The following is a 14,574-nucleotide window of genomic DNA, read 5'->3' on the forward strand; positions in this document are numbered from 1 at the left end:
CCTCCGCAAAAAATGCGATAAAAGTGATCAAAAAGCCAAATGTCATGTAAAAAACAAGCCCTCACAGAACTCCGGCCATGGAAAAGTAAAAAAAAAAAAAAAAGAGACTCTAACAAGAACATGTTTACATGAACAAGGTAAGCATTTTGGCTCAGTCTTTTAATACAATTTTCAATTTAGTGTGCAGGTTGTTACAGATACAAATGAGAATACCAAATATATGGTGGGTTCGTTTTCATTTTTCTTTTTAAAACAAAGAGGGGGAGGTGCACAAAAGAGTTAGTTTGGGGGTGGGGTGGATTTAGGTGTTTTTTTTAGTATTCTTATCGCTTTTTTATTTTTACACTTTTTATGTCGCTGCGGGGTGCTTGAGCCAAGGGGGCTATGGGGAGGGGGGGGGGGGGACACTTGTTATTTGTATAGCGCCAACTTATTCTGCAGTGCTTTTAGGTAATTTACTTATTACCCCCGAGCAAGCTGGATACTCATTTTACCGACCTCAGATGGATGGAAGGCTGAGTCAACCTTGAACTCACAATCTTCAGGTCGTGAGCAAGAGCTTAACACTCTGCGCCACACGGGGCCCCTATAACGCAGCTATTTATCTCCGCTGTTAACCCCTGTCAGTCACAGCTGACTCCGACTGCAGGATGGTGCAGACTCTAACCTAAGGCTGGTCCTGGTTAGGGGTTCAGTTTTAGGGATGTAACAACTTACTAGAGTAGCTCAGTTATATGAACCACTTAATTTCCATTTCCTGCTGGGAAATAGACTAGAGTAAAAGAATAACCATTTCTTTTGCATTTCAAGGTCCAGTGTCAGAGCGGAAATTCCCAGAGATTTTCCCCCTATTAATGTTTCGCATTGCAACCACAGTAAGTACAATTCTTGAACAACCAAAAACAGTTTGGAAGTAGAAGAACCACAAGTTCTAAGTCACAAATACTCTTGGTTTACTTGATGATACATTGTTACAAATCAAAATGGGTGATCCAGTTCAGTGAATCCCTGGAAAAGCTGATTTTGTAAGTGTGGCTGATCTCTACATATGTGGAGATTAACACTTAGGTTGTAGCGGACCAGAATGGGTAGCTTCCAAGGTATGGGGGATACAATGCTGAGCAAGAAGGCAAGACTGGTACAAATAATAAAATAACAGTTTAATTAAGGACCAGTGAAGATTTGAAGATATGGGAAGTAAGAACTTTCAGGCAGTAAACAGATTATTACACAGTTTAACAAGTGCAAAATTGTGCATGTAAGGTGAAAGACTACTTTGGTTTATCTAGTATGTTATGAAGGAGTCACGAATACCCTGACATTAATCACAAGTAAATCCATAAACCTCGCCCGGTGTCTATCCCTTGTGGCTGATATAACCACACATGCAGCAGCCATTGTTGTGATGTCACTAATGGAAGTCGCTGGCATCAGTCCGGTGAAGAAACTACACCAGCTGGTATCTTTTAGTGTGCACTACTTCAGGGGGGGCGGTCCCATGTTTGATCCTGATTTGAAGACTGTTGCTCTCCTCAGATGCTGGTGTGATGCTCGGCTCCTCCAACACTGTTAAGCCACTGCAGACCGTCACTCTCTCTGTCAGGCTTATCTTATTGTAGCTTCTCCCAGGTGCTTCCTAAAACCATCCAACGCCCTGGGAATATACATCTGTACCGCATGGCCTGCAGTCCTCTCTGGGTGCCAAAAAGCTCCTAAAACCTGCCATACTGAATTGCCACCCACGTCCTGTGTCTGCTTCTCACAGGATCCTGAGTCTCTGATACAAACAATTCAAACCATAGAAGTCAGTCCCTTAATGGTGGACGAATTCTTGCTGCCAAAGTTGATATTGCAGTCCCATAGCAATGTAATTATAACTGGCAAGTTCTGCTACAAGATCACAAAACCAGCAAGAACAATTTGCCAAGTTCTCCACAGAAGATTTCAAAATCAGCTGTCAGTAGATTGGTATCTTCAGTGCCGGCCTTAGGTTAGATAGCACCTCCCCAACACTCTCATATGGACAGAAAAATTATATACTGTATATATTGTACTGATAGGCTGTCTGTCTGTATTTTTCCTGTGCAGAGAGCAGCAAGGCAGTAGCATACTGACAGCAGAGCAGCCCCATAAATAAATGCAGCACCAGAACCAAGCTCAGAACATAAATGCAGCACCAGAGCCAAGCTCAGAACATAAATACAGCACCGGAGCCAAGCTCAGAACATAAATACAGCACCGGAGCCAAGTTCAGAACATAAATACAGCACCGGAGCCAAGTTCAGAACATAAATACAGCACCAGAGCAAAGCTCAGAACATAAATACAGCACCAGAACCAAGCTCAGAACATAAATGCAGCACCAGAACAAGCCTCATAATATACATAATGCACCAGAACCAAGTGCAGTGACCAACCCAGATGTAGGAGGCTTTAAGCAGCAAGGGGGGGAAAATGAGATGGCAGTCACTGAGGTTCTGCTGCTTCTACTGGTAGTGGACAAAAATGCTCATCCTAAGATCAGACTACAGCAGTGGTAAAAAATGATAAAAGAGTCGGGTAGGGTAAGATGTTACATTATCGTGACGCTAGTCCATATGTGGATAGGGACTAGAGATGAGCGAGCCTACTCGGCCACGCCCCTTTTTCGCCCGAGTACCGCGATTTTCGAGTACTTCCGTACTCGGGCGAAAAGATTCGGGGGGCCCCGTGGGTGAGTGGGGGGTTGCAGCGGGAAGTGGGGGGGGGGGGGGGAGAGGGAGAGAGAGAGGGCTCCCCCCTGTTCCCCGCTGCTACCCCCCGCGCCGCCACACCTCCCCCTGCCCCCGGCGCCCCCCGAATCTTTTCATCCGAGTGCTGAAGTACTCGAAAATCGCGGTGCTCAATCGAGTAATTACTCGAAACGAGTAGGTTCGCTCATCTCCAATAGGGACCCATTTCGAAAAAAAAACTAAAAATACAAAAAGTGGAGAACTAAACAATAATGGGGGTAGTAATCCTTGTCCCTGAAGCGTTAGTGTGGTATCTCAGTGCAGGGTGTTGATGATGGGAAGAGACTTCAAGCCACTGACTGTGGATGGTGAGAACAACTCGAACACTTTTATTTGCAGGGGGACAGAGAGTACTAAGTTTTGCAGTAGTTACATCACTTGCATTATATTCACTTGAGGTAGATCTTAGACTTTCATTACACTCGCAGACACAAAATGCTACTGACACTTCTCTCAGGGGACTGACATTGGCTTCCAGCTTTTCCTCCCTTTGACTATTGCTTGACACTTAGATTACTGACTTCTGTCTTTCTTCGTCTGCCTCTGTCTCTCTTCTCTTTCCTCTGCTAACTCTCCATCATAATTTGGGATCGTACTCACACTTTGGATGTTATTTACCACCGCACTGGCTAGAGTAGACGGGCCCCCATTCCTCTCCGGTCTCCTTCAGTCTCTTCTGAACAGGCTAAACTGGCTAACCCCGCTCACTCTGTCTTTTATAGTCTTCCCACTAACTAATCCTGAACTAAGAGGAATCTCTCTTCCCAGTCCCAGGCTAGCTGGGGGCGACTGACAGGACGAGAGGAGGTTAGGTGACACTATGCACAGTCATACAGTGCTAGTAGGAACACCAAACAAACTCTTAATGGACCATTTAAAGTCACATACACACAATTTAACATAGTTACACACTTTGACAAACATATACACACACCTTTACACTAGGCAACAACAACAATGCTGTGGGACCCCAACTCTGGGGTACTAACAAGCTTATAACCTATAGTAGCAGAGCTAATCGATTGTGTTGTGAGGGTACTAATGGGCTGACAACGGTGCCTTAGAGCATCAGAGGAGAGAAGGTGGAGAGAGAAAGAGGATGATTCATATAGTTTTACAAAGCACTGTTACGTGGAGTAAGAAAATCTGACTAGGCAGGTCTAAAGTGGGGATCATTGCTCCCAAACTACACCCACTGCTACCCCCCTTACAAGCTGCACAGGTCACACATAACTAAGGCTGGCCATGGGTATATTATTCTTCTGGAGAAAACTCTTGCTTGGCTTATATCCTTAGTCATGCTAATAGTATGAAAGGTCGAAAAAAAGACACCTGTCCATCCAGTTCAGCCTATTAACCCCCAATGTTGATCCAGAAGAAGGCAAAAAAAATCCCAATGAGGTAGGAGCCAATTTTCCCCTTTTAAGGGAAAAAAATCCTTCCTAACTTAAATCTGGCAATTGGAATAATCCCCGGATCAACAAGCCCTTTGTTGTTAATGATTACAAAACATATAATATTGTGCCACTCAAAGACATCCAGGCCCCTCGTATACTCTTTTATCGAATTTGTCATCACCGCATCCTCAGGAAGAGAGTTCAATAGTCTCACTGCTCTTACAATAAAGAACCCCCTTCTATGTCGGTGTAGAAACCTTCTTTCTACTAGTCGTAGAGCGCTCCCTTGTTACGGTCACAGTCCTGGGTATAAACAAATCATGGATGAGAGCTCTGTATTGTCCCCTGATGTTGTAAGGCCTGTTAGAAGTTACTATCCAGTAGGTGGCACTCCAGAGGCATTGTACTGATGCTGCAAGTTACACATGGAATGGTGAAATATTTTGAGACTTGAAGTTTCATCAATCACCAACTATGGAAGAACGGTGCAGTAACATACATAGTATGAAGGCTGAAAAAAGGCAAATCCAAAGACGAATACGAACCAGGCAGCAGCAGATGTATGAAAAAATGTTCTCTTTATTCCTCCATAAAAGACTGGCAACATTTCAACTCAGCTTGATAAAGACCCCAAGCTGGGTCGAAACATGCCCAGTCTTTTATGGAGGAATAAAGAGAACATTTTTTCATACATCTGATGCTGCCTGGTTCGTATTTGTCTTTGGATTTCCGTTGTGGGTCGTGATCCAGACCCTGCTGGGCTTTGCATTGCTTTCCCTCCTCGCTGATTGACACGGCTTTGAAAGATACCAGGGAAGCTTGAGCTGACCCCATAGTGCTGCTGGTGACATAACCTTGACTACATTTGAAAAAAGGCAAATGTCAATGTCCATCTAGTTCAGCCTGTTTCCACACCCTTGTTGATCCAGAGGAAGGCAAAAAAAAGGGGGGGGGGCATTGACCTTTTAACCTGTGTACTCCCTGTTGGGGGACTTTCCCATGGGCTGTTTTGAGGCAGTTTTTAATGCCAAACCCAGAGAAAAAAAAAAAGGGAGAAAAATTTCTCTTATTTCCGACTCATTCCTGACATCGACTTTATAAATGACAAAGAAAACTGCATCAAAATAGCGCATGTAGAAGCACCTTCATTCTCATAGATGTAATGGAGCACTTTCATGGATTGTACACCGGTGATTTTATCTTACCAGACAATACTTCAGTTGAAGAAAAATGCAAAATTGGTCTGAAGTTGGAGTATCCCAGCGGATATGCTGTGGAGAATGTGTGGTATCCGAAGGGGTGCAGCACTCTGACATACAGCAGCCTGGAAGAATTGGACAAGTGCCTGAAGGGGAAGTTTATTCACATGTTCGGAGACTCCATCGTAAAGCAGTGGTATGAGTACATTCTTGGCAAAATCAAAAGTAAGTTTTTTTTCTTACGAAGCAATAAAAATTACAAGTTTGAATCCCAAATGTGTTAACCCCTTAATGACGCTTCCCTTTTTTTCATTTTTGGTTTTCTTCCCCACTCTCAAAAAATCATAACTCTTATTTATCTGTTGACGTAGCTGTCTGAGGGTTGTATTTTTCAGTGGTTCTATTTATTGTATTATAGGATGTACTAAAAAAAAACTTTAAAAAAAATTCTACGCCCTGTAGTTTCTATTGGTACCATTTTGAAGTTCATACAACGTTTTAATCCCTTTTTCAAAAACATTTTCTTGACGTTGTGTATTTTTCGTTCAGACACCATTCACCATGCAGGATAAATAATGTGTTATTTGGATATATAAGCCTTTATGAGAGATAGCTCTATTGGTAAACAGGCCGGAGGCGCTATCAATCTCATGATCCAACACTGACATCATTACTGAGGTTCCTAATGAAATGTCAACATCAGACATGGAAATGCGTTGAACCTAGATTAAGAACCATGAACTTAAATTAAGTAATCATTCATGATGTGTGACCTATCAACTATAACATTGTGAATAGACCCCCTCCATAGTTGTACTGAGCAAACATCTGGTCTTACCACTGAGGGGAAGTATTCACTTAATTTAAATATCCGGAGGAATAGTTTTTTTTTATCAAGCTATACCCACTCCGAGTGATTCGGTCCATCATCTATTGACCATCACTCTGTCTTTGGTGATTGAGCAATACTCTCTCCGGCTATTATATCTGGCAGAGCTTTGATCAAGCTCTGCCCTGATACTGACAGTTCCAATCGGAGTCTCTCATATACTCATGATGGACATAGCTCCTATTTAAGAGATGTTCATCTCATGCGCTTGGACCAATTATATCTGAAATCGGTCCAAGACTCCTTGAGATATCAATTCAACCATCGGGGTATGAGAGTCTGTTCGTGTAGGCCCGTGAGACTTTAAAGGGGTTGTCTCGCGAAAGCAAGTGGGGTTAAGTACTTCTGTATGGCCATATTAATGCACTTTGTAATATACATCGTGCATTAATTATGAGCCATACAGAAGTTATTCACTTACCTGCTCCGTTGCTGGCGTCCCCGTCTCCATGGCTCCGTCTAATTTCGGTGTCTTCTTGCTTTTTTAGACGCGCTTGCGCAGATGGGTCTTCTCCCTTCGGCTCGGCTCCGCCCCCTTGTACGCGTCATCGCGTAGCTCCGCCCCCGTCACATGTGCCGATTCCAGCCAATCAGGAGGCTGGAATCGGCACATGTGATGGGGCGGAGCTACGCGATGATGCGTACAAGGGGCGGAGCCAAAACGCCGATGGTGCCGAGCCGAAGGGAGAAGACCCATCTGCGCAAGCGCGTCTAAAAAAGCAAGAAGACACCGAAATTAGACAGAGCCATGGAGACGGGGACGCCAGCAACGGAGCAGGTAAGTGAATAACTTCTGTATGGCTCATAATTAATGCACGATGTATATTACAAAGTGCATTAATATAGCCATACAGAAGTACTTAACCCCACTTGCTTTCGTGAGACAACCCCTTTAACCATTATTAATAAAGTATTGTAGTTTGCTTGTCTATTACTGTGAAGGGCTCTAAAGTGTAATACAGAATGTTCTGTTCAATCCCCCTACATTTAAATCAATATGATAAAATGACGATGAGTGACGGATGTAATGAGCACCACGTGAAAGAGAAGTGCAAAGACTTTTGGGCCTCATTTATCAAACCCATTTAATAGTAAAATGTCCCTGTTGCTCATATCAACCAAAAACGGTGTAACTCTGATTTTACCACAACAGCATAAGAAAAAAGAAGCTGTGCTGTGATTGGTTGCTGTGGACAACACAGACAGTTTTACTGCTAATAGTTTTGATAATTGAGGCCTTTTGGCTTGTAGATTTTGTCCCATTTTTAATGTCAGTAGTGTGAGCATTAGGTATAAAAAGGTATCATATTGGTATATCCCTGGCAGTGCAGCCTCATTTATGGAGACCTCTTTAAGCTCATGTAGTGGCCCAGAGTTCGGGGCCCCCATAGCACTTATTCTCGTGTGGAATGTCAATGCGTATGTATGGTTGTCGGTGTCTTAATGTCTGTTTATGTGTATTGGCCTTAACTGGCTCACTTAAGTGTTAATGTCTGGTGTTTGTCCTAACTAACTTGTGCATGACTTTGCATTATTCTACCTCATCCACTCTGTCTTGTCAGTCATCCCTAGTTAGTCCTGGGATAGGGTAGTAGGTTTTTCCCCTAGCCTAGGATTGGTTGGTGGGGAGATATAAGAGAGAGAACTTGGGTGTTGATAGGGGCTTTTTGGAAGTCTGAAGCGTGGTCTAGTCTAGCATGGAAGCTAGTTAAGTTGGTCTAGAGACCAGCCAGCCAGAATGTGTAGTCATGGAGTCAGCTGGAGGGGAGAACTAAAGGAAAGCGGAGTCTTTTTCATCCCTGCTTGAGGAGTCTAAGTCAGGGCCGACCCCGCTGAATCTGGAAGGAAAAGCAGTCAATTCAATTGTGAGCTTATCTTGACCCTGTACATGCAGCAGTCAGTGTGTTCACAGGAGCGACTACATTATTCCCTCCATTCCTCCACAAATAACCTTACAGTACAGTCGCCAGATAACTTAGCCTGGTAGCCCCCATCCTTCTCTAGGGGGGAGAATTAAGAAAGCAAAGCATGTCATGTCATTTGTACAAGTTCTTGTTTGAAAGTTATCAATTACTGGAGAAGAGTGCAAACGTTGTCATTTATTTGCAAGCATTCAGTAAACTGTGTGCCTTCAGTTTACTACAACCCTCGTGGACTTGTTTCTTTATTTTGTCATTGCAAGAACAGAAATACTCAAAAGGCACTGGCGTCAAACATTACTCAAACCACTAATTGTTGTAGCTTAAATCCCTCGTGTAATCCACCTACTGCATGAGCCATCGTTTTACGAAGGGTAGGCACCACTATGACCACATCAGAGTTTGGATATCCAGTCAGGCTATCCATGCCAAGTCCTGCTCGCTGCACCCATCACCCCCCACATCACTATCTCAAGCTCTCAAGAAACGGAGGCAAATCCTGCCATGCAGCTATGGGAATTTGGTGGAAAGCGGTCGCGGAGGGTTACTGCAGTGACCAAGGCCAAAGGCGACCCAACACTAGACTCAAAAATGTGAATAAAATCCCATTTCATGACCTTCTATGTGCATTCCAATACTTCTGTCAACATAGTGTATGTCTATATTGGTCCATTATGGACTGATTAGGTCTTAGTTTGCTGTGACATCTGTGAAGGAGCGCCATACTTGCATTCTGCATGAATGTAACAAATTGCTGCTGTAACAGGGGACATGATGGAGAGAACATATTAAGAAATTGAGTACAAACTGGATATTCTTTGTGCTACCAATGAGGTACATGTGGGGGTTTATTAGTATACATGCTCTTTGGCAGAAACTAAATGCCCAGTTGTCGATTTATTCATGCATTTTCAGGACTAACAGAGGAATGGCACAATGCAGTTATAAGAAAATAGGCTCTAGACTTGTACTTTTATGGAAAGCAAGTATTACTAAACCAGACATATTAAGAGAGACGTTTTTAAACCCAAAGTGACCAACCACATTGATTTTAACGGCAGTCACTAAGGGGCTTTAAACCTGTACAATGGCTATTGTACAGCAGAGCAGGGTTAAGCCAGCACGGGTCTCCTGTTTCGGGAAGAGCTGGGTCACGTCAGTCTCATGCCAGCTAGGATCCTGCTGTAACAGCTGAGTGTGAGGAAGCCTCGATTCTTGACCATTTAACCCTTTCAATGCCCTGATCAACAGTGATCACGGTATGTAAGCGGGTGACAGAGATGCTGATAGGTTTCCATGGCAACAGGAGGCTTGACAAAGACCTTCATGTCTGCCATGTAACTCAGCCTATCAGACTCTGCCTCCAGCGAAGTCTGACAGTATATGCTTAGTTCACTGCATTACAGAAGTAACTGGATGGCCGCCACCAGAAAGTCATGTACAGATCACAGAATAATAAATCTACAATGGGAAATGAAAGCAGAGTAGAAAATGCTTTACTATCTTGTTTTAAAGAGTAAAAAAAACAACATATGTGATAGTGTTCACAGTATTGTGCTTTGACTATGCTAAAATTGGAAATTTCTATCTCATGTATCTATCTATCTTCCTGCAGCACTCCAACAATTCAGTCTTTATGCAGATATTTGGTCATATCAACGTTTTCACCTGGACATAAAGCAGAATATGAAAATGTCTTGGAAGCGGCACACCTTCCCTTTTGTTAGCAGCTCATATCAATCATGGAAAGAGGAACGCACCATTACACGTGAAATCGACTTAATAAGAGGTGATAAGCGAACTGTGATCATACTGACGGTTGGAGTTCATTTCCGAGCCTACCCCATTTATTACTTCACTAAGAGACTGTATAACATACGCCTCGCTATAGAGCGTCTGTTCCTGCGGAGCCCGGAGACTAAAGTGATCATTAAGACTGAGAATACGAGCGAAATGAAGAAGGATTTTGAGACGACGAGTGATTTTCATGCTTATGTTCATTATTTCATCATAGAAATCATCTTCAAAGACCTCGGTGTCGGCTTTGTAAATGGCTGGGATATGACCAATGCATTTGATACCAATGATGTTCACCCTCCAGAGAAGGTTATTGCGAATGAGGTTAGAATGCTGATGACTTATATCTGTTAAATAAATGTACACAATGAGCATGGAAGGGGTGCCTGTCATACTTCCATCTATGAGTAAGAGTGACTTCGATCCTGTTGGACCTTTGGCCATTCCTGTATAATAGGACGGCCATTCATGTGAATAGCGATTCTGTAATACTACATTTTCTCTGCAGTGGCCACTGCAGGAGACGTGTATGGCTGGGCGCAGCAGTCGGTGTCCGACAACAGAAGCAAAAGCTCAGAAGTTCACTAAAAAGTCAAAATTCCTTAATACAGTCCATATGTTCTGCAACAGGTCCACTGGCATAGCTATAGGGGGGGGTCACAGAAGTTGCAAATGCAACCGGGTCTCTAATCCTGATGAGAGAGAACACTGGTGTGGAAGGAAAGGAAAGAAAAGCTTTGGTTCCTGCCACACTCATAGCTCCTAAGTTGCTCAGTCCTGGAGGAGGCTGCCCTCTCTGGGATGAGGGTATGTTAGGGTATCGACACCTACAGCCCTGAGATAATTCCTGGAATGGACATTTGTTTGTAGCACTAGAAGCCGAAGATCTCAACAGGGAAAGATGCCCCTGAGAGGACTCCTTGAATGGATTGATAATGATTGACTGTGCATAACGTGTATGCTATGACTGTAATAATAGCATGAAGCCTGTACTGATACCTGTCTTATGTTCAAAATAGATAAGACTTGCTTTAATTTTCACCACATACCGGGCTGGGTGTTGGTTTTCTGAATGCTGCTAACTGTTGTCGTGGATTTCCTTTTTGTGTCCATGGCCTACTCAATTAGGAAGGTTTACACCCTTCCAGATTAATTATGAACTGATTATGCGCATAAGAAGATTTCACACTGGCACAGGTTTAGCATGTATAAGCTTCCTCAATTCTGCTTTATTGTTGGGCTCGCAGCCTCTTTTAAAGAGTTTAACATATCTGCCCATCTGGGCAGGTCAAAGATTACATAGATACAACGTATTGTTTAATTATTGGATAAGCATCTTGAAATTCTTCCATCCTCCGGTCATCTGTTATTGGCCATCATGTGGTAGCAGGACGAGATGAGTGGGTTGTCTTGGACCCACGTGTGGTTCCTCCGATATGATTGGATATTACAGCTTGAACTATTAATTGCATAAATTTCCCGTGTTATTTGCACAAGTTTCCAGTAAAACTGCTTGGGTTATTATTGCGGTAGCTGCTTCAGACTGCAGTTATTTATGTCTGATTTTACTTCTTCTAAAGTTACAAAACACACGGAGAAAATATAGCGCGTTTTTGCTAAATACTAGCTTGTCAGCAGAGTTTAGAGAATAGAAGTTTCATTAAAGGAAGTAGATACATTGGATACATGAAAGAATATATATCTATATTTGTATCAGACCAGCCAGCACGGGAAAAGTACTGTCATTTAGTATATAGAATGCTAAAACATATAAAAACAGGTTCACTGTCCACTACAAAGGTCCATAATCTAAAATATAGATATATTGGGTTTCCACTACAGCATGATCCCTGCCTCCTAAGGTCCCAGCCACCCTGACTTCAAACATTTCCTACCTGTTGGTAAGAATTAGGTCCAAGATAGCAGATCCCCTTGTTTTCTCTTCTACCTTTTTGGAAGATAAAGTTGTCAGCAAGATCGGATAAGAATTTTTTGAATCCATTTTTTTTACCGGAGAGAGATTCCCAAATGTCTGGATTGGTGAAATCTACCATGATCACTATGTTGTGCTTTTTTGAGAGCTTGGCCATCTGATGTACCAAAGTTTATGCATAGCTTCTGCTTGTCCAGGCAGCCTATAGTAAATGCCCACAATGTTCTCCTTGTATTCTTACCCAAACAGTTTCTACAGAACTACCATGCTCTGAAGCTTGAATCTCTGTGGAGATTAATGTTTTCCTAACATACAATGCAAAACCTCCTCCCCTTTTATTAAGTCTGTTTCTTATAAATACGTTGTATCCTTCAAGCCTTGTATTCCAATCATTTGTATCATTCCACTAAGTTTCTGTGATGCCTATGACATCATATTCCTCTTCCTGTGTTAGGAGCTCCAGTTCCCCTTGTTTGTTTCCCATGCTCTGTGCATTTGTATAAAACATTTTAGTTTGTGATCGGTTTCTCTTGTTCCTCTACTTTCCTTCTGAATTTTTTGTCTCTTTCCACTTCTTAAAGCGAGGTTTTCAAATGTATTAGCTGTATATTTTTACCTGGCCTTTCACTTCCCTTCCCATATTGTTCTAGTTTAAAGCTCTCGTAATGAGTGAAGCAAGGCGCCCAACAAATATATGCTTACCTGTTTTTGTAAGGTGCAACCGGTTTCTAGCAAGCAGTCCACCATATAGGTAATTCACTCCATGGTCTAGGAATCCAAATCTTTGCTGACTTGACATAGCCAGTTGTTCACCTCTAGAATCCTGTTCCATCTTATTCCATGGCCATCCACTGGGAGGATGGTAGAGAAGACCACCTGTGCTCCTAGTTCCTTCACCTTCTTTCTGAGGTCTTCAAAGTCTCTGCAGATAGTTGCCAGATCCTTTTTTGCAGTGTCATTTGTCCTTACATGTATTCGTAGGAATGGGTACTGTTCTGTAGGAGTGAAGAGTCTTGACAACATATCAGACACATCTTTGATTTGTGCACCTAGAAGACAGCACACTCTCGTAAGGTGTCAGGTCTGCAGACAGCGGCCTCTGTTTCTCTCAATAGAGAATCCCCCACAACAGCACTTCTTTTTCCCCATTCAAGAGGGCTCTGTGCACTTACTACACAGCTATTTGTGGGTAGAGTCATTTCTTGCTGTACCTCTTTCTCCTCTGCTGTTTTTTGTGGGTAGAGTCATTTCTTGTTGTACCTCTAGTGGTTAACAGCATGTCAATGATGACGTTTTGTGTCTTCAATTGTTTGCAGCGGAGTGGAAATGAATCAGTCCTCACTGCCGTTTGTAAAAAATTTACACTGAGGAAAGGCTAAATGGCAAGGTGGGCCATTTTGGAGCAGTTTCTGTGATGGACTAGCCAGTTTCTAGCTTCTTTAATTAAAATTTTGCCCAGCCGCTGGCCCCCCCACGGTGTTTGCCCAAATGTGACCGAGGTCTATAATGTGGGAAAAACCTCTTCCGGTACATTAAGTATTATAAAATGCAATAATAACCTCTCTAAGTTCCTGCAGCAATGCATGCCATTAGATAGGTGCAGGCCAGCCCTCTTTCAGCAAAGGCACCAAGGCTGCGTATGCTATACGAGCTTTTCCACCCAAGTTACAACTCGGCCAAACCCCTTTATATACCCATTTTGGATGCTTCCACTTTCCCCAAAAAACTTTTGCAATCTATTACTTCTGTATGCCTTACATAGTTGAGATCTTCACCTTCCTTTTGAGTTCCCTGCAAAAATAATATATGATATAATAATGCTGCAAGGCAGCCCAGCACAGGCCTTTCTGGGGAGACAACAGGGAATAAGATGGTTATCACCGGTGGCTCTGCAATGACCGAGCTGAGCGTGCCAAAGTGGGCGAGACCACGGGGTCTGCAGATGTTTGTCACTGGTGGCTCTGTAATCTCTCCCAACAACAGCGATAAGGGTGCTCTGCTTAGCAGTCACACAGTGGCAAGGATAACGTATGAGAATACGTTTAGTATGAATGGCTGTTTTGTCACGGGTGACGCCAGTACTCCTATCTGAACTTACAAGTCTAATGATGGCGGAATAACGAGAGGAGTTCAGTAGCTTGTACTAGTAAACTGGAAGCATACAGGTTTACTGAAGCTTGGGTAATAACAAGTGTAATACGGTTGAATTTTACAGTGGCGGAGCCAACAACAATGCAGTGAATTAAACAAGCTGACAACATGATCTTTCAACACGCTCTCCCTATTCTCTTAGAGGTTACTCAGTATATTTTAACTAGTGGTCTACTAAATGTGTATGATGCAGGTATTGGATAGTAGTTGAAGATGGCCACTGAACTAATCCTGGTTTTGAAACCCCCTGTTTTGTGGAATGCTGGCCTCCAACTGAGATCTCCTCACTGCAGGATTCACAAGGGAGCAGAATGGGACCTTGCTACTCTTGCTGGCTTGGTAAAAGACACTGCTCACATGGCTAATCTGCTAATACTCCTCCTTTCTGACCACATCTTGCTGAACACCCTTTCTCCTCAGACTTCTCACCTCGACTCGTCCTTCACTTCCTCTCCCCGTTCCTGCACTTTTTCCTTTCCGCTCACTCTGCATAGGGACTAATGTTAAGGTTTCCCACC

The 14,574-nt window shown here is 43.0% G+C and overlaps 1 protein-coding gene across 3 annotated transcripts in view; it reads left to right on the forward strand.

The window, feature by feature from the left end:
- LOC136631772 (NXPE family member 4-like) overlaps positions 1-11,504 on the forward strand; it is a 69,074-nt gene extending 57,570 nt beyond the window's left edge. For all 3 annotated transcript variants that reach the window (XM_066606104.1, XM_066606103.1, XM_066606105.1), the window contains 3 exons: positions 811-875; positions 5,377-5,592; positions 9,791-11,504. In XM_066606104.1, the coding sequence (XP_066462201.1) occupies positions 811-875; positions 5,377-5,592; positions 9,791-10,326 (817 nt within the window). In that variant the 3' untranslated portion in view covers positions 10,327-11,504. The remainder of the gene's footprint in view (positions 1-810; positions 876-5,376; positions 5,593-9,790) is intronic.
- Positions 11,505-14,574: the final 3,070 nt, after the last annotated feature.

This window comes from Eleutherodactylus coqui, chromosome 6, assembly GCF_035609145.1.
Source record: "Eleutherodactylus coqui strain aEleCoq1 chromosome 6, aEleCoq1.hap1, whole genome shotgun sequence".
Taxonomy (NCBI): domain Eukaryota; kingdom Metazoa; phylum Chordata; class Amphibia; order Anura; family Eleutherodactylidae; genus Eleutherodactylus; species Eleutherodactylus coqui.